This window comes from Anser brachyrhynchus (assembly GCF_964034855.1).
Source record: "Anser brachyrhynchus genome assembly, chromosome: 14".
Classification (NCBI taxonomy): Eukaryota; Metazoa; Chordata; class Aves; order Anseriformes; family Anatidae; genus Anser; species Anser brachyrhynchus.
Genome location: NC_137709.1, coordinates 15,576,810 through 15,599,425, shown reverse-complemented (window position 1 = coordinate 15,599,425; position 22,616 = coordinate 15,576,810). Strand labels below are relative to the sequence as shown.

At 38.4% G+C, this 22,616-nt stretch overlaps 1 protein-coding gene across 12 annotated transcripts in view; it reads right to left on the bottom strand.

Annotated features, from left to right (window-relative positions):
* SLIT3 (slit guidance ligand 3) overlaps positions 1-22,616 on the bottom strand; it is a 512,565-nt gene that overhangs the window by 218,199 nt on the left and 271,750 nt on the right. For all 12 annotated transcript variants that reach the window (XM_080555212.1, XM_080555205.1, XM_080555208.1 and 9 more), the window contains one exon: positions 5,939-6,010. In XM_080555212.1, coding sequence (XP_080411338.1) covers positions 5,939-6,010 — 72 coding nt within the window. The remainder of the gene's footprint in view (positions 1-5,938; positions 6,011-22,616) is intronic.

The window sequence follows — 22,616 nt, the reverse complement described above, 5'->3', positions numbered from 1 at the left end:
CCACTGATACCTCTATGCTCGGGGTGCACCCTTTCTCAATTGCCAAACTGACTTGTTCTTCCTCTGACATAACCTGACTTTCTGCGATACAACCTGTGCACAGAAAATGGGGATAATCTTAGGAAATCCAAGCTCTGTTCCGTGTTTTGGGGATTTCAACTAATGGGTAGACAATTCAATTACTCATACACTGCCAGTAACTACTCCAGTTTTGTTTTTATCACACACACACACTATGCACATGCTGACTGATCAAACAACTAAAGATTTTTAATTAATTTTTATTAATTTACATACATTTAAAATAACATATATCCTCAAGTTTAAAAAAAAAAGGCTAATCATTCCAATTTTAATGTACTCAAGTATTAATATGTAAAGCAGCTATGCACAACTTTTTTAGTAGAAATCTCATTTTCGTTATTGTATTTAGGTATTTTGGTATCAGTTATAGGAATTTACGGAGTTCAGATTTGATCCTGATTGCTTCAACCTATCATAATTTCCAGCAAAATAGAGGAGGAAATCACATTTGTGTGGCATTTTCAGGCTTTCATTAAGCAATGACATCTCATATATTTAGAATTATGTCATGACTTTAGCTCCCTGACTCTCCAGGTTGGGAAGGCAAATAAAAATCTTCTATCTAGTGAAGACATGCCCAGAATAGCATTTTGCAAATAAGCAAAACTGATCATATAAGTGGATGTTCGGCGTACAGATGACAACCACAGGAAACAATTAAATCCTGGCTGTAACAGAAAATAACAATTTTCATAAAAGTTCTTAAAAGTTTGTTAGGACAAAAAAGCGGTGTATTATAAGCTCATGCATCCATAGCAACTCTATGTGAAATTTCAAATATTACTAAATTTCTTATGAAACTCAATCCTTTGTAACAGGAATGCATGGGATTGAAAAATGAAAGCATGAGTAACCGTAGTGCATTTGTAAAATACTTGCTAGGAACGGATGCTTTACCCAACATACAGAAGAACTGGGGGATGCAGACCACCAGTCTGGACGGCAGATCGGATGTGTCCCGCGCAACCCAACTCGGTGCTGAATCAGAGTTTGAAAGAAAACAGCACGTAGCACTGCGTGCTCCTGGGCATTTATCGCAGAGGCATTCAACAAGCAAGACAGAAGCACTTTGTGGAAAAAAGGATATACTCAAATGCTGATATAGCAATTGCAGTTTCTAGGTTCAACTATTATTTTTATGTTAAGATTTCAGAGATGGAAGGGTGGGTGGAGTGTTTTCATTTATTCTTACCTTTTTTTTTTTGAAGATAAAATATTTAGGGCTCATTTGGAATTAAAGTTATGGTTTCAAACTGTCGTGGATATTTGGGTGACTGTGCTTGTACTTCTTCAGTATTACTTGTGCATGAATTATCACAATTTTTCACACTAGAGTGCTCAGAGTTGAATGGTGGATTCCTGCATGCATATTTTGTTGCTAGACTCTTAATGGCAGTCAGTGCTCATTCATATCAAAAAGCAGGTGAAGCTCAGGAAAAAGGATTTTTTAAGGCTGTGAGATGTGTAAGACCTACAACTAACACAATTAACAACAAGCAAAACCCTAAGTTATTCAATACGAGATCTGTAAAGTAAGAACACATTTACCTTCTTTAATAAAATTATATCAACAATCCTCTTCATATTAGCTCTTGATTCGATAATATCTTTTGGTGTAGGATTATTTTTTTTTTTCCCCAGAAAAAAATGCAATGAATAAAACATGTTCAAGCTTCTGTCTCTATTAGCTATCATCTCAAAGTAGGAGGAAAAGCAGCTTTTACAATCTAAAACAAGGAAAATGCTTCAGTTGCCAACAATGACTCATAATTCTTTCTATCCTGTCCACATGGCACTACTACCATGTCACCACACAGCTTCCAACCTATTCCATTAGAAATAAATAAATAATTAAAAAGTTTTTTTTTTTGCTACATTGGGTTCTGTATCTTGCTGAGAAATGGATCCTAAGAATGAGGTATTGTTCAGCACTTACAGACTAACGACAGCAGCATGATCATTTGCTCAATCATAATGGTTTATCCAGTTTGACTGGGCTTTTCGAATCATCTTGAAATTAATTCCTTTTATTTATATATCCAATGAGACTGAAGGTAAAATTCTGAGCTCTGAAATAGTTTTATCTCCTATGCATTGTATGGTTGAACATTTGGATATGAAGCTATGGTGTAACACATTTGTAATCTATAAAGGGTATGTCTTATTGCCACACCCCATAGGGAATAGTGGACAATTATTTTGAAGGTTTTTTCTTTTTTTTGGTAAACAATCGTAACTCGCTTACAGCTACAGTAATAAATATTTCTCAATAACACTGTTATTGCCAGGTATTGCCAGAGGACACAACTAAAAATTAAACAGAGCAGAAAACCTTCTACTAAAAACAACAGTTAGTGAAAGTTTCTCACCAATTTTCTTCAACTTTTGTGCACATTGCTATTCCAACAGGTCATAAGTTAATTAATAACTTGCATTACTCCTTTAAAAATACATGACACTGCCATATGTTATTGCTGTATTAGCGGTTGCACACACCTTCCTATCTCTTGGAATGCAAGAACAAACCCAAGGAAGTATGTTTTACCATCTTACAAAAAGGGAGAAAGGAGGGATGTCAACCCCCCTACCTTGTCAACAGAAACAAATCTTTAGGGGAAGCAGTACAGAAAGTCTGATGCAAAAATGAACAAAAGCAGCCTCAATCCAAAGCTACAAAGAAACAATGCTTAAGTAAGCTGTCAGTTGTGCGTCATTTCTCAGACATTATCTTCACCTTGCTGCAGGGGCAAAGACAATCAACAGAAGGCACCAAAGCACTGAGTTCGCAACATTTTCACAGCTTTTTAATCCAAACTCGCAGTTACCAGCGGCACTGTGCATCTGTATTATGGTCTACAGATGTCAGATCACAGGATCAGGGGCACCTTTTGGGGCCCCTGAAACACTGAAGCTCATACACAGAGACGTGATCAAAAGACTGCTGGTACTGGGAGCCACAGTCAGTGCCGGGATCTGACCCAAGCTCCATATGAAGTTAGCAGCTCAGTGCGCTGTTTAAAGGACTGACATTAGTAATGAATTTCAGTAATGTTTTCATCTCTGCCTCAGTGCTGTTTGTTGGGATAGAAACTTATCACTTTTAAAAAGAAAATAAAAGCAGTAAATGAAGACAGCTTGCTTGACAAGCAGAAATAAAAAACACGGACCATGGAGTGCTCTGTGATTTGGAGGACAATTGCACAATTTCTTTCCATTCGTACATCTACCAAATCACCAAACTCCTTACAGTCATATTTTTTGATGAATTCAAGTTGAATGAAGAATGCAATCCAGAAACCAAAATGTTTTTACGGTTAAGTGTTAATTTAATTTCTGGGTACCACTAAGCATTTTGTCTCTGCCCCAAGTAATCTACAGAAATTTAGAATTCTGTAGACATATGGGTAGGTAGAGAAAAGATGCAGAAATGTAAATGTTTGATATCAAAAAGGTCACAAGATTTCAGTAAGTTAAAGAAGTAAATAATTTGGTACCTTTGCAAGCTGTTCAAACAGATAATTACTTTTTTTTTTCAGAATCATTAAATATTTTCTACATATTGCATTATGAGTTAAAATATATAAATATATTTGCATAAAATATATACAGTGGCAAACTCTGCTCTTAAATGTTATCTTGAAGTCCTTTGGTTTCACTTGATAATATTCTTTGATGGTTAAAATTGATTTAACTTTTTTCTTTTCCCTTTTTTCTTTTTTTTTTTTGTTTTTTACATTTATGACTGTTTTATAACTGAAGATATGATATACCATGAAGCATTAAGCAAATGTATTTTGTTAGATATTTAAATGCTAAAACTTTCTTTAAAGAAAAAAAAATCAAATGAATTTTGAAGTATACAACTCAAATTTCGTGACTGAGAGAAAACTAACTTTAGAAATAGATATTATAAATCCTATTTTCTAATTTTTTAGAATTAGGATTGATCTGTCTTGTAGCAGTATGTCTGCGATGAAAATTAAAAATGCATTAAAGAATTGAATATGATGTACTTTATACAGTGGAAAGAAATCTTACTTTTCTCCCACCCACAAATAGCTGGTGTAGAATTAACCACTAAATTAATTCAACATCCTGGGGAAAAGGAATGCATTTTCAGCAGCTTTTTCAGAGCCTGCAGAACTTGGTATGTTACAAAAAAAAAAAAAAAAAAAGATTCCATTTATGTCCAGTCTACTGTAGCAGAAGTTATAGCACAGTCTAGTGTCAGTGGAGTGGAGTGTAGTGGAGGACTGATTCTCCCACTGCAGAGAACATATAGGTTTTTTTTTTTTTTCTCCTTTCTTCCTTTTTTTCCACCACACAGTGGACTCTTTCACCACACAGACAAGTAAAACATTATAGTGGCAACTCACTGCTTTTCCTTGAAAAGACTGTTAATATAGAATTCAAACAATACTCGATAATGTAAGCTCCCATGTAAGAAACTCTTCAGATACCTCTGTTAGCTCAATGTGAGCAACACACAGTATATGATCAATAACAACGACCCAGCTTGGGAGGGAGAGGGACCACGGCTGTCTCGGATGATTACGACAGACAGACAGGCACAGACACCACTCCTAGGTCTCTCAGCAAACTGAACTTGCTTCTGCTGCCGCCGATGGCAAAAATCCTTTGAGCATCAGTCCAAGGTGGCTACAGCCCTTGGGGAAGACTTCACAGTATTATCACATGCATATTAAAAAAAACACAACTTTGGTTTATGGCACATTGCCATTCCTAAAGCCTGTTGTATCGCCCGTTCTCAGATGCCAAAGGCGATGCATTGAGTCTGATGAATCTGCAGCTGCCAGGGCTGCACGAGGCAGGTGCAGCCTTTAACCACCTACCATTTGCTGTTTCATACCACTGAACTTGAGGGCAACCTTGTCAGCAGTCTGAGCGGGCCTTCCCTACTGTATTTAAGTGTAGGCCATTTCAGTGCTGCACCAGCATTAACTTCACTCCAGATGTGAAGAGTCTGAATTCAGGAGTGTTCCAGTCCCCTGTACCCACTGCCACCATTCCTTTCTGGCATAGGACTGAGTGCTTTCAGATGTATTAATGCTTGCAGCTCTGCAGTATTAACTTTCAGGTAACAGGAAAAGCTTTATATCAGTTCATATGGTCAAACTATGTCCCAGAAGAGGTCTCTTTATGTGAACAAGTACCTGTTAGTAATAAGGAAATTATCTGCTCTGATACTGAGTTCTGGGTAATATTGGATTTTACATTACAACAGCAGTGCTCTATATCTAAAGCAGTTTTTCTCGGTTAGTCAGATTCCACTGTCTTTTTTTTTTTTTTTTTTAATCAACTGTGCTGCAGCTTTAACAGCCAATGTGTAAAGTTTGTGGCACTGGAAGAGTACAACGTGGTGTTATTTCAGCCCTCGGAGCAGGATCCTCCCCAAAAGCCAATGACTGCACTGAACAATCCTGCCAAGCCCCCGTCTCTCCTCCCTCTTACATACCAAACACCTTTTAAACAGCTTTTTGTCTAGGTCAGTTGTCAGATACCTCATAACATTACTCCCTCCGAACCTGTTACCCGTCTGCTACCCAACATTACGCAGACCTGGGCTGGTGTTGGCTGCAGAGTGCACATCGCACGCACTTTGCATACTGCCGAACCCCATCTGCTCCATGCAGCAGCAAGAGCAGCGATTTCCCCGCTCCTCGGGAGCGGTAACAGACAAGTCATCTACTGTGGTTTAATTAGCGTGACATTTCACTCCGCTACCTATCCCACCGGTGGGAGGGCAGCGGATTAAGCCCCTGGATCCCCCCTGGCACCGCAGCCCGGGGAGAGGCACCCCCCGCCGCCCCAGCAAAGCGCCAAGTCAACTCACAGGATCTCCAGGTCGCGCAGGGCTCGGAAGGCTCCATCTTCGATGCAGCTGATCTGGTTGTTGTCCAGTTGCCTGCAGAAAGGAAGGGAGAGGATGAAGGCTGGCCGGTGGGGGCAGAGCTGCCTTGGAGAACCGGGTGGGGGGCTTCCCCAGCCCCGAGGGGTCCCTCCACCTCCTCGCAGCGGCTGCTCGCCGCCCCGGCGCAGGGCTGCTCAGCCTGCCACGCTGCTCCGGCTCTGGCACTGCTGGCTGACAGCGCTGCACGCTACCGCACACTGAAGCCTGTCAGGTCTCAGTAAATATTAATTGCGCCTTTTTTTTTTTTTTTTTTTAAAGGCAGAAGGGAGTAATTTCATTACATTAGGGCATCCAATCCATTATGAGCTTTTACCGTCATGTCACTGAAACAATTTCATTAAGCTAAAGGCCTGTAAATCATTGGAGGTCACTGTGCTGCCCTCCGTGACCTCCCAGAATGCCTTTTCTTCTTTTACTGGAAGTTGGAGTCCTCTGTCCTGACAGTACTAAATCTCCAGGCTTTATCTGCCTGAGAGCTGTGAGAGTGCATAGGGAATATACCAATTCCAAATTAGACTCAACTAATCTAATTTTATAGTCTTTTTATTATTCTAAGCACCAAATGTCTGTGGTGGTTCGATGCCTCTCTGCATTGTTACTGGTCCCATCTGGTAGCCCATTCTATTGAAAGATTTCTGACTAAATGCAGGGTCTGTCTAACTCCATCAGGGAGAGCAGCCCAGCGACAGGAAGCATTATACGCACATATACTTAAAACACTATTCTGCTTCAAAATGTGTAATTTAATATTTGGAACGTGGAGTTCTCTCATTTGTTTCCCTACGTACGCACAATTTAAATACATTTTACAATATACGTGGATTAAGCAGCACAGCTACATCTGCCTTTCTTGCTTAGAAAATTAAAATTGTAAGTTGTAATTTAAAATTCAGTGATTACATTTTTTAACATCTGATCCCTTAAATTTTACACTTAAAGAAATACAGTTATGTACCTACTCATGTGTAAGCACAATGTCTGCATTTCATAAAATAAATTAAAAATAAATAAATAAAAATATACATATATATGTAATGCAAGCTCCTAATTCTGTATCTGTGATTTGCTTAGTATAAACTTCAGATTGGTGAGGCTGGGATCATTTGTCCTGTTTGTGTAAAGTATCATGAACAAAGATACAGAGATTGCACTGCAGTTTCTAGTTGCTGTTACAAAATAATAACTATACATATGCAGGTAGCAAATATATTACACGCATACATAATATATTTCCATAGTTTTGCCAACTTCTTCCAATTTGCTGTACCTTAACTTTGGACTAAATAAACATTCGTCACAACAACTTTCTTGCTGCACAACAGCAAAGCACAGGCAGAGCACTACAGTATAATTACAAAACAATGAAAACAAACAGAAATCTCTTTTGGGGTAAAAAGCACAAGGCAATCCAAAGGTTTAAAAATAGCCATGTTGGATACAACCTTTACACATCCCTATACAGACTGAATTTAATCCACTAACACTGAGTATATAGGATATGGTTGTGTCTGAAGACTGTAGGAAAGTTATCCTTGGTCTGCCGTCAATGAACATCATTTTCTTTATCATTTTAAGTACATGAAATACCATACAGACTACAAGGTCTACTAAAAAGCTTAGCAAGCATAAAGGCAGCTAAGGTTTCTCATAGCTCTCATAACTTCAGAGAACATGCTGAATTTAGCAAAGCTTTCAGCAATGTTGCCTACACTGACCAATACCAGAATTTAAAATTCCCCAAAGGGATAATTTGTAGCATGACAGCTCATGTGTATCGTATATATGTATCTATACAACTATATAAACACTTATTTCTTTATGTCCTCTCTGCCTCTCCCACCACCCTGCAAAGATGCTACTATCTATATAATTTTGACTGCTGGAAAGCAAAGTGGCTGTAGAGTGACTTTTTATGCGATCAATGTTTAATTGTGTGGGTTGTTAAAAATTTGTTGCTCAAATGGAAAAGATGGTGGATTCAGGAATAAGCTTCAAATGAGTTAAATATAATGCTGGTTGCATGACTAAGTACTTTACACTTCAGTTGGCTTTATTAAGCATAAAGTTGGCACGTACTAGCAAGATGAAGAGAAAGCAGGAGCAACTTGAGAACCACCTCTCTCTTTTCTTCTATGGGAAGTACTATATATTGCCTATTTTTATCTGAGTTACACTGTAATATTGATTTTTCTGCCAGATACACTAAAGCAAGCAAATAAACCCAGCATGCTAGTCACAAAGCCTTCTATTAAAAAGCTTCATATGTGGTGTGTTGCTTTCTTTAAAAAAATGCTACTCTCATAGATTGATTTTTGTTGAAAAAGCATAATGACAATCTTAATCACATTTCTATAGGTCCCGTCATGTTAACACTAACAATGAAGTTTAGCCCATGTGATTAATGCACAGGACCACTGTAAGGGAAACCTCTAGACACGACAGAAGACATGCACTTAGGATGTTCAGTAAATTTGGAAAATATTCATTAGAGACGTCACTTTACATTCAACGCAGTCTAATTCTGTGTGCCCCATAAACTAAATCTGCACAGTCTCTTGGAGGCCTCCACATGCTTAGCACTTCTTGATAGCAGACAGCTTCTGTCTCCTGATATCTATCACGCCCGGACATTCACATCTGTGTTTAACTCTAAGCATGAGAATTTCTTCCCAAAAGGAACGCAACTATTAGCTATCTTAAAATTAAGCATGACAGTGTTTAAGACCCTTCACCTCCCCGTTATTTCTCTATGTGCAAAAATGGAAATTCTATTTCTTCGCATTCACATAGCAGCCCAGTGAGTGGTTAAGCAGAGACTGGGGATTTGAGAATTCAAAGTCTAAACAATGTCTTCCTTGCAAGACAATGTATTAGTTTAAAGTTTTGGGAAATTTCAGGTACAGCCTTACAGAAAGCCATAGATAGGTGTTGAACAGATCCTTTTGTATCTGTGAAGACAAAATAAAAAGCCCATGACGTGGGCTAGCAGACAGACCATATACTCAAAGCAGACATGCTCTGCGTGCAGCTCTTCAATACAGAACAGACATGCCCACCACCCCTCGGAGAACATCTTATCTGAGTAACACTAATCACATGCAGGGAGTGTAAAAATGCAACTTTAGAAAAATTAAAAAATCGGTATTCAAGAACAGCTAGCATGTACATTTCCTTGAAGAACATGTTACACTTCTCCGGTTTCTTTTCCTTGATGCTTTCTGCACGGGGCATCCACATCCCATGAGCACCATTACCTGAGATCGGGTCAGCTACTCTGGTCTCAGGTTGATTTCAAAACTGGCCTCAGCCAACAGAAGCATTTATTCAGATTTAAACATCACCTCTATTTCTCGGTGTTCATCCTTTTTCTAAAAGATCTTTTTCTCCTCAACATTACAATCTGTTATGCATTTAATGGTGTAATGCAATTGTTAAAAAGAAAAAAAAAAAAGTTAAGATGACACTCGCTCAGATTTTAGACACAATTTTGCAATGGACAAAGTCACCTTTTATTCCTCTGCTTGCTCCTGCCTTTTGCAAGAATAAAGCACTGATCTCAGGCTTTATCTATAACTATCAAATGATTCAATTGCCTCTGAAGAAAACACATGTTCCCATGCTGAAAAAGTTCGAAGAGGCTTCTACAATGAATGAAACTGCAAAGATGGAGCTGTGTGATAGCCACAGAGTAGGAATGACATATTATAAGAGCTATAAGAAAGGTGTGAACAAGAAAATGCCGCCAAACTTTGAATTTCAAAGTTTTTGCCATGTTAGATGGACACTGGCTTTTATTTGGGTGACAGCACGTGTTTGGATTTCAATGCTGAATCCCTCGTGTGTTAGACACAAAGCACCAGACTTGGGCTCAGTGACGTTGTCAAAAGGGCTCTTGCTCCAACGTCAGTGAGCTGAGATCCCTGCCTGGGAAAGCCAGCAGCACACGCGTGATTGAATTACCTCCTCTGACCTCACCCAGGAGGCTCCAGGGATCCGAGATCTCCGTGACAGGCAATTAGCAAGTAGACAATGCTAACAGCTACAAAGAGCAACACCAGGAAACCTCGGAGAGCAGAGCAAAACACATGAGCAAGGAAAATATTTAGTGGGTATATGGGATTCAGGTGAAGTGTGACAAATGCTTGCAAATAATGTTAGAATGTACCAAACTGTTTGGAGAAAAAGGCATCTTTTATATGATAGAGTTATAATACATAATGCCATATGTATGACCCCGTGACTCCATTGCCAGTCTCAGTTTTTATTAAAAACATGAAGATTATGTGACTAAATTGCATGCAACAGATCATCATCTGTCTTTAAAATTTATGTTATAAAGAAAAAAAAATAAAGCTAAAAATGGAGACATCACCTTTCTATGAAATGAAAACTAATGCTGCATCGTAACCGATTTACATCACAAGAAATTCTATGGCTTAGTCAAGACACTACGTTAACTGTTTAAAAGACAGTTCTCTCTGACAGACTATAACTCTGGCTTATCCTTTTAGATTTCTATGTTATCTATCATACTGGAGAGTTAAATTTCAAAGAACATTTGGAAGGAATAAGATTTTAAAATGTTGATATGGGTTTGCCATTTCAAATAAGCCTTTAAATAAAATGATTTGGATTTTTTTTTTTTTTCACGATACTTCTGTTTTCAATTACATTTGAGAGAGAAAAATCAATAATAAAACTAATGTAACTTTTATCATGATACTGGACTTAAGATTAAAACCAAAACTGTTATAAAATATTATAATGAATGAATTGAATTCATTCAGAATGAGAATTTCCAAACCTGAAATTATCTGTTACTAACATTAAAAGTTAGCAACTGTTTAGAAACCTATATTTATATATTACAGGCAATCGTTATTCATATAACACTAAGTAACCTGATGCCATATGTAAGAGCTTACACTGCCTTTTCTGCAATTTGCCACACACAGATACATGAAGACGTCCTCCAAGTATCGAACAGTGAGCACTTCACAACACCGAGCTTTATGATCAGTGGTTTGTACTTTGCTTCAGAGAGGGTTGTGTTCTTGTTTTTCTTGCTTTCAGTCACAAACAATACTGAGGCCACTGCAGAGATCAAATGTTAAGCTAGTTTTTAATTACACAGTGATACTAGTTTAATTAGTATAACTTCTTTATATATTTTGTTCACAATCTAGTTAAATATTTAAATAAAAGCCTGCCTTAACAGGTAGTATGATAAATACTTGTCAGATTTCTCATATTTTAGACGTTTAACATAAGTGCTCATCGACTACTTGCGTATTTAAGACAGTTCCACTGTTACAGCTCAGAGATTACTACTGTTATAGATCTGAGACTGAGCGTTTCCCGGTTAACAAAATCTTCTACTGCATATTTAAGTGTCCGTGTTAAATGCATTGCCTTAAAAAATATTTAAAACAGATGATTTTTCAATAGCCAGTACAAAAGAAGGTAAATACTTATTGAACTGTAGTTAGAAGAAAATGTTTTTTTTTAATTAAGTATCCAAAGAAACCTCAATTTCCTTTGGAAATAACATTTTCCTTAAACATTTTCCATTTTTTTTTCCAATAAAAACTGCTGGGTCTGTGCAATCACTGTCCCATAATATTTGTACCCTAGTATTAAAGAGGCTGTTCAATAAATTGTAAGAATTAGAAGGGCACTCTACAACATTTATTATCCCGTCTCCAAGCCATTCCTTACATATCTTTGAAAATGTTAAAAATAAAAATAATAATAAAAAAGCCACTTGATACATCTCCGTAGAATTTCTCACAAACCAAGCTAAAGAACTTATCCTTAAGTCGATAATGAATGCACTGTAAGTGGTAATAGATGGTACTCTGTACTAATACTAAATTCAATTAAACTGAAATAATATAAAGTTATTTCAAAGTAGCTTTTAATGTGTTTTCCATTTACAATTTGTACTCTTTACTGAAGCATTACTAAAAACATTTTATAAAAGCTTTCTTGTATTATAAAATTTGAGGAATTGATACATTAAATTCAATGTTAAAATAATTCCCAAGTGGAGTAAATTGGTGGTGTGAAACACAGATGACAGAGTTGCAGTGATCCAGCTGAAATCTCCCTCTGGGATTTTAATAAGTGTTCCAAAATTCCATTAAAAAAAAAAAAAAGAAAAGAAAGTAAAAAAAAAGAAAAAAGAGAGATGTGGTTTTACCAAAAGCTGTGGTGGAAGCATTGGGCAAAAACAACTCGTCTGCATGAAATAATTGGGCACAGTCATGTTCCCAGTCTTCGGTCATACCCAGAGCCATGTTGCCAGGCTGTTAAATAAGGAGGGAGGAATATCGGGGAGGGGAATTCCTTATAAACATTTACTCTGCAGACTGTTTGAAAGTATGAAGCACTTGGTCTAAGTTTAATTATTTAACTCAATTCAAAATGTTGCTGTCAAAAAAACAGAGATGATATTAATGTAAAATTGAGGTAATAAATGAACAGGTTGAGTCCTGCCTCTTGCCGCAAGTATAAATACACACAGAACTAAGATTTCCTTTCAATATCAGGAGCTTTAGAACAATTAAAACAAAAAACCCTATTTCTGGTTGCTGATGTAACAAATAGTGCATACCAAGCACATAAATGGCTGTCTCCATAGCAATTGGGGCAGGTTTTGCGGTTTCCCTAGTTACTCTTGACTGATAACCATCTGTTGTTCTCCTCTGCCATCGCCCCAAAGGGGAAAAGTGGAAGAAATGAGGAAGATAAAATGGGTGTTAGAGAATATGAAAGTTATTTACTGTAGTAGTTTTTATATTATTGGAAGGTTTCCACTTACTTACATCTTTGTTTTATTCATTGTTATTTTCAGGTTCACGAGGATCAAATACCACACATAAAGGAAAGCGCTAATCCCAAGGTGTTACTGATCATTCACCCTATTGATAACAAACCAAACTAGGGAATTGTATTAGGAATATTAATAGGGAATCACACCATTAAAATGTTAATATGAAACTATGGAAAATCTGAAAGCAAGGCACTTATAGAGAAAAAAATATGGGGAAATTTAATTTAAATAATCAGAACTTTGAACCGTAAGAGCACGGCGTAGAGGGGATGCAGAAGGTGAGCATCCACCTAAATGCTGCAGATGAAATAGGATCAATAAGTAGCTGCTGCCTTCTGTCCCTGGCCTGCAATAAGGGCTGGAAGTTACCTCTGAAGGTGGCCATCACTCACGACCGGACCTCAAACCTCTTCCCTTCCGTGAGCCGGCAGTGCTGGGGGGACACAGAAGCTGCTGTGCCTCCTTCCTGGAGGACAGGGACACCACCACGGTGCTGCCATGGGCAGCTCCGATGGCCCTGCTGCCTGGGGCACCTGCCATGATGGGCATTATACGCAGGATCGAGCTTTACATAGGCTCATGTACATCGTGGTTTTACTTCTATGGAACTAATAGTGCGTAAGTCATGCTCATTTCAAAGGAAAAGCAAATAAGCCTCCACAGGCTAGTTGTTAGAGCAGATCAATATAGCAGCATGCAGCTGGGGTTTGGGGTTTATTTCCTTGAAAAAGACTCTGTGCGTGTGTTCCATATAGCAACAAATCCATTACAGAACCAAAACTTTTAAAAATGAGAGACACAGGGTGCTTCATCCCTTAATACGATATCAGCTGTCATTTGTCAGAGACACAAAACTTGTTTGGGGCTATCAATATTTCTAAAACCTCAGCTTCAGCAGGACCCAGCTTCAGAGGACTGCAGGAAATTCTAGAAAGTGAAGCAGCAAGGGAGGGTCACTGCCCTGCTGGTTCTCCATGGTGCAGGAGAGGGGATGTCCTGGATGCAAGGGACAAGGCTGCTGCTCACCATGCTCCAGACACCACTGAGGGCTTCCCAGCCTCCTGCCCGGCTGCCTTCTGCGAGAGCTACAGCAGCACCGGGAGGGGGACTAAAAATGCCCACGTATGTCATACATTGCTAGAATAACGGGTGGGTGTAACAGCAAGGTGCTATTTGACAGGAGTGCTTAGCAAAAATCTTGTTAAATCTGTTGTTTGAGTGTTTACACATCCTCATCGTTAATAATTTACTAAATGCAGCTTTGAGAGGAAAACTAGGGCTCTCGTGTCTTTAAGAGGCTCAGACTTTTTTTTTTAGCAAACATGAACATTACATGATGAGACAAGCTATGGCAGAGAGCAAATGCAATAGAACTTAGCAATTAAGAGAAGGTAAACTCACTCAAGGGCCAGACACCAGAAGCACCTCTTGTACACAGTTAGGGAGATGACAGAGCAAAAAGGAATCTTGACATTTGATCTCCAGACAACCGGCCCCTTTAATATCACATATTATGTTAGATTAATTCTATCACCTGCGGTCATACAATAACTTGAAAAATGTTTTCCAGATCTTCAGACAAAAATTAGGAGTAAATAATAGTAAGAGATGTGAATGAAGTCACAGCAATGTGTTGACCTTGTCACATGGCTGCTAAATTTGGGCAAAACAGTAGAGATTCTTGTGTTTTAATTTAAATTTGGAAATGAATATTAACAGCTGGATGAATACCCAAACAATAAACATCTTGCGTTTATGAACTGTAGTATCTTAGAATAGTACACCAACAAAGCTTTAAATCAGATCTTTTGTAATAAAACCTCTACACTGTTATTACAAAATATTTTGGTAAGAGATGTTGGTTCATCACAATGCTTTAAAACAAAAATGGCCATTTAATCCTGGAGGGGGATGAAGAGCTTTGAGTGTCTCAGTGCCTTATTTCGAGTTTTGGGTGCCTTTTTATCTATTTATTAATTTAGTCATGGTTGCGCTCAGTTCTTCAACATTTAAGAAGTGCCAGAATAATAACTAACCTCATACTCACTGGAGCATGGTCAATGAGCACTACATATTTCAAGATGCTGCATTAGTTTTAAAACACTCTGGTAGAGGCTTCCAGTACTGATCCTGCTTAGCACAGGCTCAGAATCTTTCCTACAGAGCTACAAAGGGCAGGCCATTTCACCTTTAATACTGGTGTAGGCTTTGATTTTAGGATAAGTAAGTGGTACTTCAGATGATGAAGAGCATGTGGGGTGGTCTGCTTCCAGGCTGTTTTTTACCCCTTTTTTATGCCTCCACCAGTCTTCCTTTTTATATTAACCAGACAGCAGCAAGCCTGCTTTTGAGACATGAACTTTATTCTAATAAATAAAGGCCACTAAAAATAACCAATGCTGTAGGCCACTAAAAGTAACCAATGAAAAATAAGTTTTCAATTACATTAAGACAAGCAGCCACCTGGCTTAGCTACAGCTTTCTCTTGTTCACTGCCTACCTGTCTGGGTATTAGCAAAGTCAGAGATTTGGGTTGTTACTTGCAAGTGCTCCTAAATGGCTGAGGTCCACATGGAGCTCCAAATTCTGACTCCTTACTCTGATTACAGCTTACTCTGGCACATCTCATGCCTGCTGAAAAAGAGGAAGAAGATTCAAGTACATCATATAACTCTACTCTTAAGTCTTAAGGTATAAAGCACTGCCAGCAATGGATACTATAAAAATATTTGAGATTTTTTCTCTGGCATTTGCTTTGCTGCACATGCAACTTCCTTATCCTTGGTTTTTAAGTGCCTTCCTCACTGTCATTTCTTAGCACTGTACCTCATTTCGCAAGTCAGACCTGCGGCTGACTTGTAATCAATACTGGATAAACTTATGGGCAAGTTTAGATGAGAAATTCTAATTCACTCAGCTTTAACTGCTGAACTTTCTTCTCCAAATGCAGAACTTTTTGATTCAGATGTGAGCATTGCGTTGTCTTGCCCTGTCTGTTACATGGTGAAGTCTGTGGGGGAGGAAACCTCATTTCTGTCTGCATGAGTCCTGACCAGGCTAGCCTAAAGGTGACTCCTCCTTAACAGCACTGACCAAGCTCAACCAAAGAAATGAAATGTTCATTGGGCGGTTACATGTGCATTTGAAGATCCATCCACCTTCCTCTGGTAGTTTATCCAGGCTCAAGTTAATCATCCCATGACACTTTTTAAGAAGGTGTCACACAACCTATTGCTCTGTGGCTTGTGTCCTCTTCTGCCATCCACCCCTCTGCCCAAATCTACACCAAATTTGGAGCACTTGTGAAACGCACCTACACAGACACCACAGTGACTTTGCCTGCACATTACAATAGCCTCAAAGAGTTAACAGGGCATATACAGAACAAGAAGAGTTCGGAAAAAATAACTAATTTCTAGAAAGAAAAAAAAAAAAAGAATTTTAAAGAAAAGTCAATCAAAAGGAAACCCAGAGAAGATGTTAGGAATGGAAAACAAATAAAGGACCTAATATATTAAATGGAAACCAAAAATATTGTTGTTCTTGCTCATCTCAGGACCTAACAATCACATCAAGTTTGAAATACTTTGAAAAGTGCTACAGAAATACACAGCAAACTGTATCACAGTTGCCAAAAATAAAGCCATTTTGTTTTATTGTTTTCAAGCCAGCCAAATTTATGTCATCTTTGAAATGTGTATCACCCAGGGTAAGGACAGCAATCCATCCTGCAGATTTATGTTTACAAGCATTTTGGAACAAATGTTCCTATTTGAATATCCATACAAACCATAAGCATCCAATATGTTTGGATCACTACGTACAGTTTTTGTAAGCAGATCTTTAACTTTCTGAACAATGTTTTACCAAATCAGTGTGGAACTACCATATATGCTGCAGGAACAGGGCACAGAGCATATGTGACAAGTCTTCCACATATTCACCACGGAGCGTTTCTTTCCTCCTACGTGAAACTGTAGGACTATTTTATTTAATTCACAAAAGCAAATGGTATTCATCTATTTTTTGGCATTTATATGATCGCTGTAGTACTGGAGTGCCTCACTCTTTAATACTTTTATTCACCCGCCCTGCAGATGCACAGCTGTCAGCGGCACAATGAGGTTTTATAAAATTTCAGGAACTGAATGTGCTGCTTCCAGTTCCACTTACCTACATAATTTCTAAATTAAAATATGCCTCTCTGGCCTCAGGACATGTAAAGTACTAACACAAAGGATAGAATAGGGTGAGTTTATATCAGACATGCTGAATGTCACTTACTGCAATGGGTAATTATTGATAACGTGCCTACTGTCACACAGTAAATTTATAAACATATAGGCAAAATGTATAACAGCAGTAATGCTTTACTGAACTGCAGTACTTGGAAGTAAGAATATCATCAAAAACCCTATTGGTACCCAATATCAACGTGTAAGCTTGGTTCTTGGAGGGAACTTAAAAATAGCTGGGTAACGAAGTCTTTCTTTTATCTTTCCTTCTGGATCATTATTAGCTAGGTGAGATTAACTGTTGGAATAACTTGACCCTGGATCTGAAACTTTGTGGTTTTGAAATCCCAGTACCAAGGGATAACCACAATCTCCAAGACAGCATGCACTGCCAAAACAGGACGATAGGTCGCCTCCAAAGGGCTTTATTCTGACTTGCCAGAGGCTCTAGTAAGTTAACTTAAAAGTCAGCATTTAAATATAAAAGCAGGATTTTTAGTGAGCACAAATGTGAAAGAATTATTCCATTCCATTCAAAACTGGTAAAAACAGCATCATGAAATAACTAACCATATTCCTAATTTAAGAGGGAAAAAAAGAGAGAAAGAAAGAGATGGTTTATTATTAGAAATATGGTCAGCTAATTTTTATAGCTTACTTATACCTTTCTTCAACAGGAAATATTGCAGATGCAGGCTTTTATATAGAATCCCTAGAAGATATAGACTTCAATATTTTGTCTGCAGATATCTTAGTTTTTATTTTCTGAAGAAAAATATGTCTATTCAAAAATAATAACACCAACCTCCAGGTCATTTTAGACATTGTGATTTCTTAAAAATAAATGGCTACATGTCTAAACTCTTCATTCACGTTTACTTATTAGCCTCTGAATAATGATTCTACAATCCTAACAAAACTGAAGCCATTAACAGAGACTCTTAAAACTCAACTTAATCCATATGGCTTTGAAACTTTCTTGCTAAGTGGTGGTTTTTTATTATTATTTTTTTCCTGACATTAATCCATAAATCTATTCATAGCATAGACAGCTGCTTCCTCTGCCAGGATTGCCATAACAAAAAGGAAGTCTTGTGCAAGAAAACTTTTACTCCCAAGATTAGGCAGCAATTTTGGATGAAAAGAGCATACCAGTTACCTTAGCTGACCCTTTAAACAAAATCTCAAACATCTAACTCATATTGAAATGTGAAAGCACTTCAATAAAATGGGCAGAGAAAAGCCCAAGTTTTCTCCCTTGCAATCAAAGCAACAAATCTTTTGTAAGTAGGCAAAGAGGATACCTGCGCAACCTTGGCTTCACAGCACATTTCTCCCATCCTTCTCAGTCATTCTGCTGAGAGTGCAGCTTGCCTAACTCATTGACAAGAGCTTGCTGCCTACCCCCCCACCTCCCCGTGCCTGAGCATTAACCCTTAATTATGCTTTCCAGCTGCTCCACGAGAAGCATGAGAGCCACATCTTTGAAAAGCCAAGAGTTCAGAGCAAAGAGCTAGAAAGCAAACAGAAAACAAACAACCCAACCCTCCCCAACACCCCACCACCAGCAAACCCTCAGCAAAACAGTTCGGGCAACTGCTAGCCCTGTTCTTCAGGCAACCAACTCAACCCTCCTGCTGCAGTCATCTTCCGTGCAAGTCCAGTTTTAAAAGCAGGAAGTAACCCATAGGTGCTGCTGCATAAGAGCTGAGCTTAACCATATCAATTAAATACAAAGTAAAGCAGGTCTGAGGGTAAAACGTGTGTATGGGGCTACTAAGAGGCCACAAAAGAAAGCAGAAAGAAGAATTCAACTTTGCTCAAATACAAATGTTCAAAAGCAGAAGGGTCCCTTTCCCACGTCAGGGCAAGCAGTTTTTAATGTTACCAAAAAGCAATGTTTTGCTGTGCTGAGCAGTAGATTGGATGTACCATACACCTGGAAATGCAGCAAGAACTGCTTACAGGAATCTCTGCAAACCATTTGCTTTAGCAAGTCTTGGGCACCAAGTCACACCTCTATCCAGGCACATCAGGTTAGCTGTTTAAATGAGAATTAATTTATGGCTTCTTTTTTAGGGGAAAGTAATAATTTCGTATTCTAGTATCATCATATCACAACTGTCTTATAAGCAACTTCTGACTCACAGGATGTTGAGCCAAAATTATACAGTGAAATAATCTTGACCACTTGACCACTTCAAAAGAAGGATTAAGAAATCCTCGCCTTTTCCAGTAAAACAAGAGAAAGGAAGAAGAATTCTAAGTGTGAAAATAGCACCTGGGACAAGTTGTGCACGAATATTATCACAGTGTTACTGTACCTTTGTTCAATGATTTGGAAAAAATACCTCGAAAAAGAGCTTTAGAAAAATACAAAGGACTGGAGCAGAGTTTACTTCCACACGAAGATAGAATTCTCTCATTTGTTTCTGTGACATTTATGGGACTACCAAAGGGTAAACAAAAGCAAAATTAGATCCCACAGGCTTTTGGTAGGAAAAAAAGTGGAGGAAAATGATATTCTGTAGCAGAAATCAGCTGTACAAATGAGACCGTCATCTAACAGCCCTTTCCAATGCCACTATCTTGCTTTCACCTTATGTCATCTGGTCTTAAACAAAAGGATTTTTATCATTGCCAACCTCAGATGTATTTTGTTAATGCTAGTATCAGATTTACACCTAGATCATCACCATTACATTATTTTTATTAACCTCATAACAAATATTTGAGTGTCTGAGGATTTCCTCTGTGCTTCACTTAGAATTAGATCCTCCTTTTACATTGGAAGTAAACATTGCAGATCCCAAACACAAACATTACTTTTTTAAATAAAAGAAAAGAAGAATCCTTCACTGGATCTTCTTAATATCCTTGTGTGATTTACATGATCTCAGCTTCTTTAGAGGAAATTTTTGAGTGATGCAGCAAGTTAGTTGCATAAAAGAACTGTGTAATACCACTTGCTGTATAAACATGGTGAACATATGTTCATATAAAACCCGTTTATGATTAAAAGACTGTAAAATACAATTATGCCATTACATTTTTTTTTCTCCTCCAAAATGTTTTCAGGACATAACAATTTCAGATTGAACTGAATAGCAAGTAGCTTTGTTTTCCTGTGGTCACTTTATCTCATGGAGCCACCCAACTGCACTACAGTGAAGCCACACAACAGACGGAATCACTGAATGAGAAACATAATCTTTCCCTTCTGGGCTTTGAACGTGGCAAGAAACTAGACAGGCTTTGCTGTTGTTTTGAATGTCCAGTTCTGCTCTCACACAGAAAGCTGCGGCTGAACTGAGCGCTGACAATAGGCAAGGAGCAGCCTTTCTAAGGTGGGGTCAGGAAGGGGGGAACATCCATCTTATTCTGTGGTCAAGGAAGAACAGGGCAAGAAATCTAGTTCCCCAATCAATTACTGAAATTAACTTTTGCACCTAAGTCATCACCTCATGGAAAAAAAACTCCTACTAATTCATCTACCTACCTGTTTTGGACTGTTTTACTCATCACTTTTTTTTTTTAAGAAATAAATTTAAAAAATAACAACTGTGTTATCCAGAAAAGTGATGCAGCATGAAGAATTAAAGGAGTTTTATTCACCCCAAAAGGTGAATAAAATCCAGCAACAAATCCAAAAACACTGCTGCCTATTTACAAGATGAAAAAATCAAAACTTAATCCCAATGAAACGGTAAAACAGCTTGAGATGGCAGAAACCTGTGGTATCTCAGCCTTGAAACCCAAAAAGCACACTGGCTCTTCAAAACTTCTTGGAGGCAGCAGGTCAGCACTCCCTGTAGGCCCCTTTGCTAGAGGCAAATTCCCCATTTTGCACAGGGCTGCTCGTGCCAGACAAGTCCCAGCAGACGGCGGCACTGGAGGGGCTGCGCGGCGCCTGCACCCTGCCACAAGCCCCCCTCCAGACCCTCAGCACTGGGGACATGCCCTGCGCTGCTGCAGAGTCCTGCTGAAACCCAGCGGGGTGTGTGGAGGGGAAAGATGCCTCACGTTCTGGCTTAATTTTGTCCAACTGGAAAGGTCGAGGGGAGAAGGCAAACTTTATTCTGCTGGTATTTACAACCCGTATTTATTCGTGGAGTCTGCCCTGAAATGATATTGCTATGCTGTTTTGGCTAGAGACTACACACGCTGACCCCTCTGTGCCCAGCTCAGCACCAGAATAATTCCATACAAAAGGTTTGCATTAAATGTAATGAAGCAAATGACAAAATCAATAAACCTGGAATGGTGTGGCTATCATAAAAATGATGTAAATTCAGAGTTCACAGTGGTTATGAAGCTATTTAGAATTATAATTAAAACCAGTACTATTTTTTTTTCAGAATAAAAGCTCCTTTGACAATCCTAGATGAATGCAACAGGAAATTTTCAACAAATGTATTCAAAATTAAGGTATGGCACAAAGACAGCATAAATTATCCAAAGATAAACTGTAGGCATAGGTTCACCTAAAAAAGTAAAAAATAAAGAAAATTTGATTTTCATACTTTTTTCAGCTGATGTCACATCCCATTTTAATCAAGTTTTTTATCAAAAGGACAGTAAGAATACCACATAGCCCATTTTTAAATCATGGTATTTTCTGGAACACGTTTCAGTCAAAGAGACTTTTGTAAGACTATTAAACCAGAAAAGGGCCAAATATGCTATTCATTATTCTCCATACAAAAGCATTGCTGCAGCATGGGTGCTGCATCAAAATTTATCTATGCTTCATTAGGATAACAAATAATTAGCCCAGAAAGCACTGAGCAGAGCTCAGCAAAATATGTAAGCAGGTAAGTAACCCTTGGAAATATCAGTGGTCACAGTAACTTTTCATAGTTGATCTCAAACACCAGATAAGGGACCTCACTCAAACCCAGCGGTGAGGTCTTCCCTCGCCAAGCTGGGGACATGGAGCTTGTGGCCTCATTTAAAAATTCACGCAGATGTGACATTTAAGCAAAATAATTGCATACAATTTCAATCTCTAGATTCCTGAAATATTTTTTTTTAACTTTTTTCCCCTTAATCAAAAAGAAAACTCACTACAAATTTTAAAAGTCACCGTCAAGCCTGGGCTTCTCAGACACAAGTGCTAAACCTTTCCAGCCTCCTGTGCGATCTGCTCCCATCACTGGGCAGAGGCGCTGGTTTCCTGGCGGGTCTCTGAATCCCTCTGAAGCCCCCACCAATGGTCACCTTAGAGAGCTGCATTACTAATCTGCAGAAGAAGCCCTCTTAGGCAGGAGAAGGCAATAAATCATGCAAAATAAAAAGCATAGGAAAGATCAGAACTGAATATGAAGGAGATGGAAGGGGCAGCTTAGGCCTGTGGGGTACGCTTTGTCTTTCTTGTCAGCAGGGTTAGGTTTTTACCATATGAACAAGGAAAGTGCAGCCTTTAAATGACGTTTAAAATGCATTTCCTGAAAATAAGAATATAAAATAAAATTGGTATTTACGCTTAAGTCTGCAATAAATATTTTTAAATCTATGGTTTGTCTGAAAA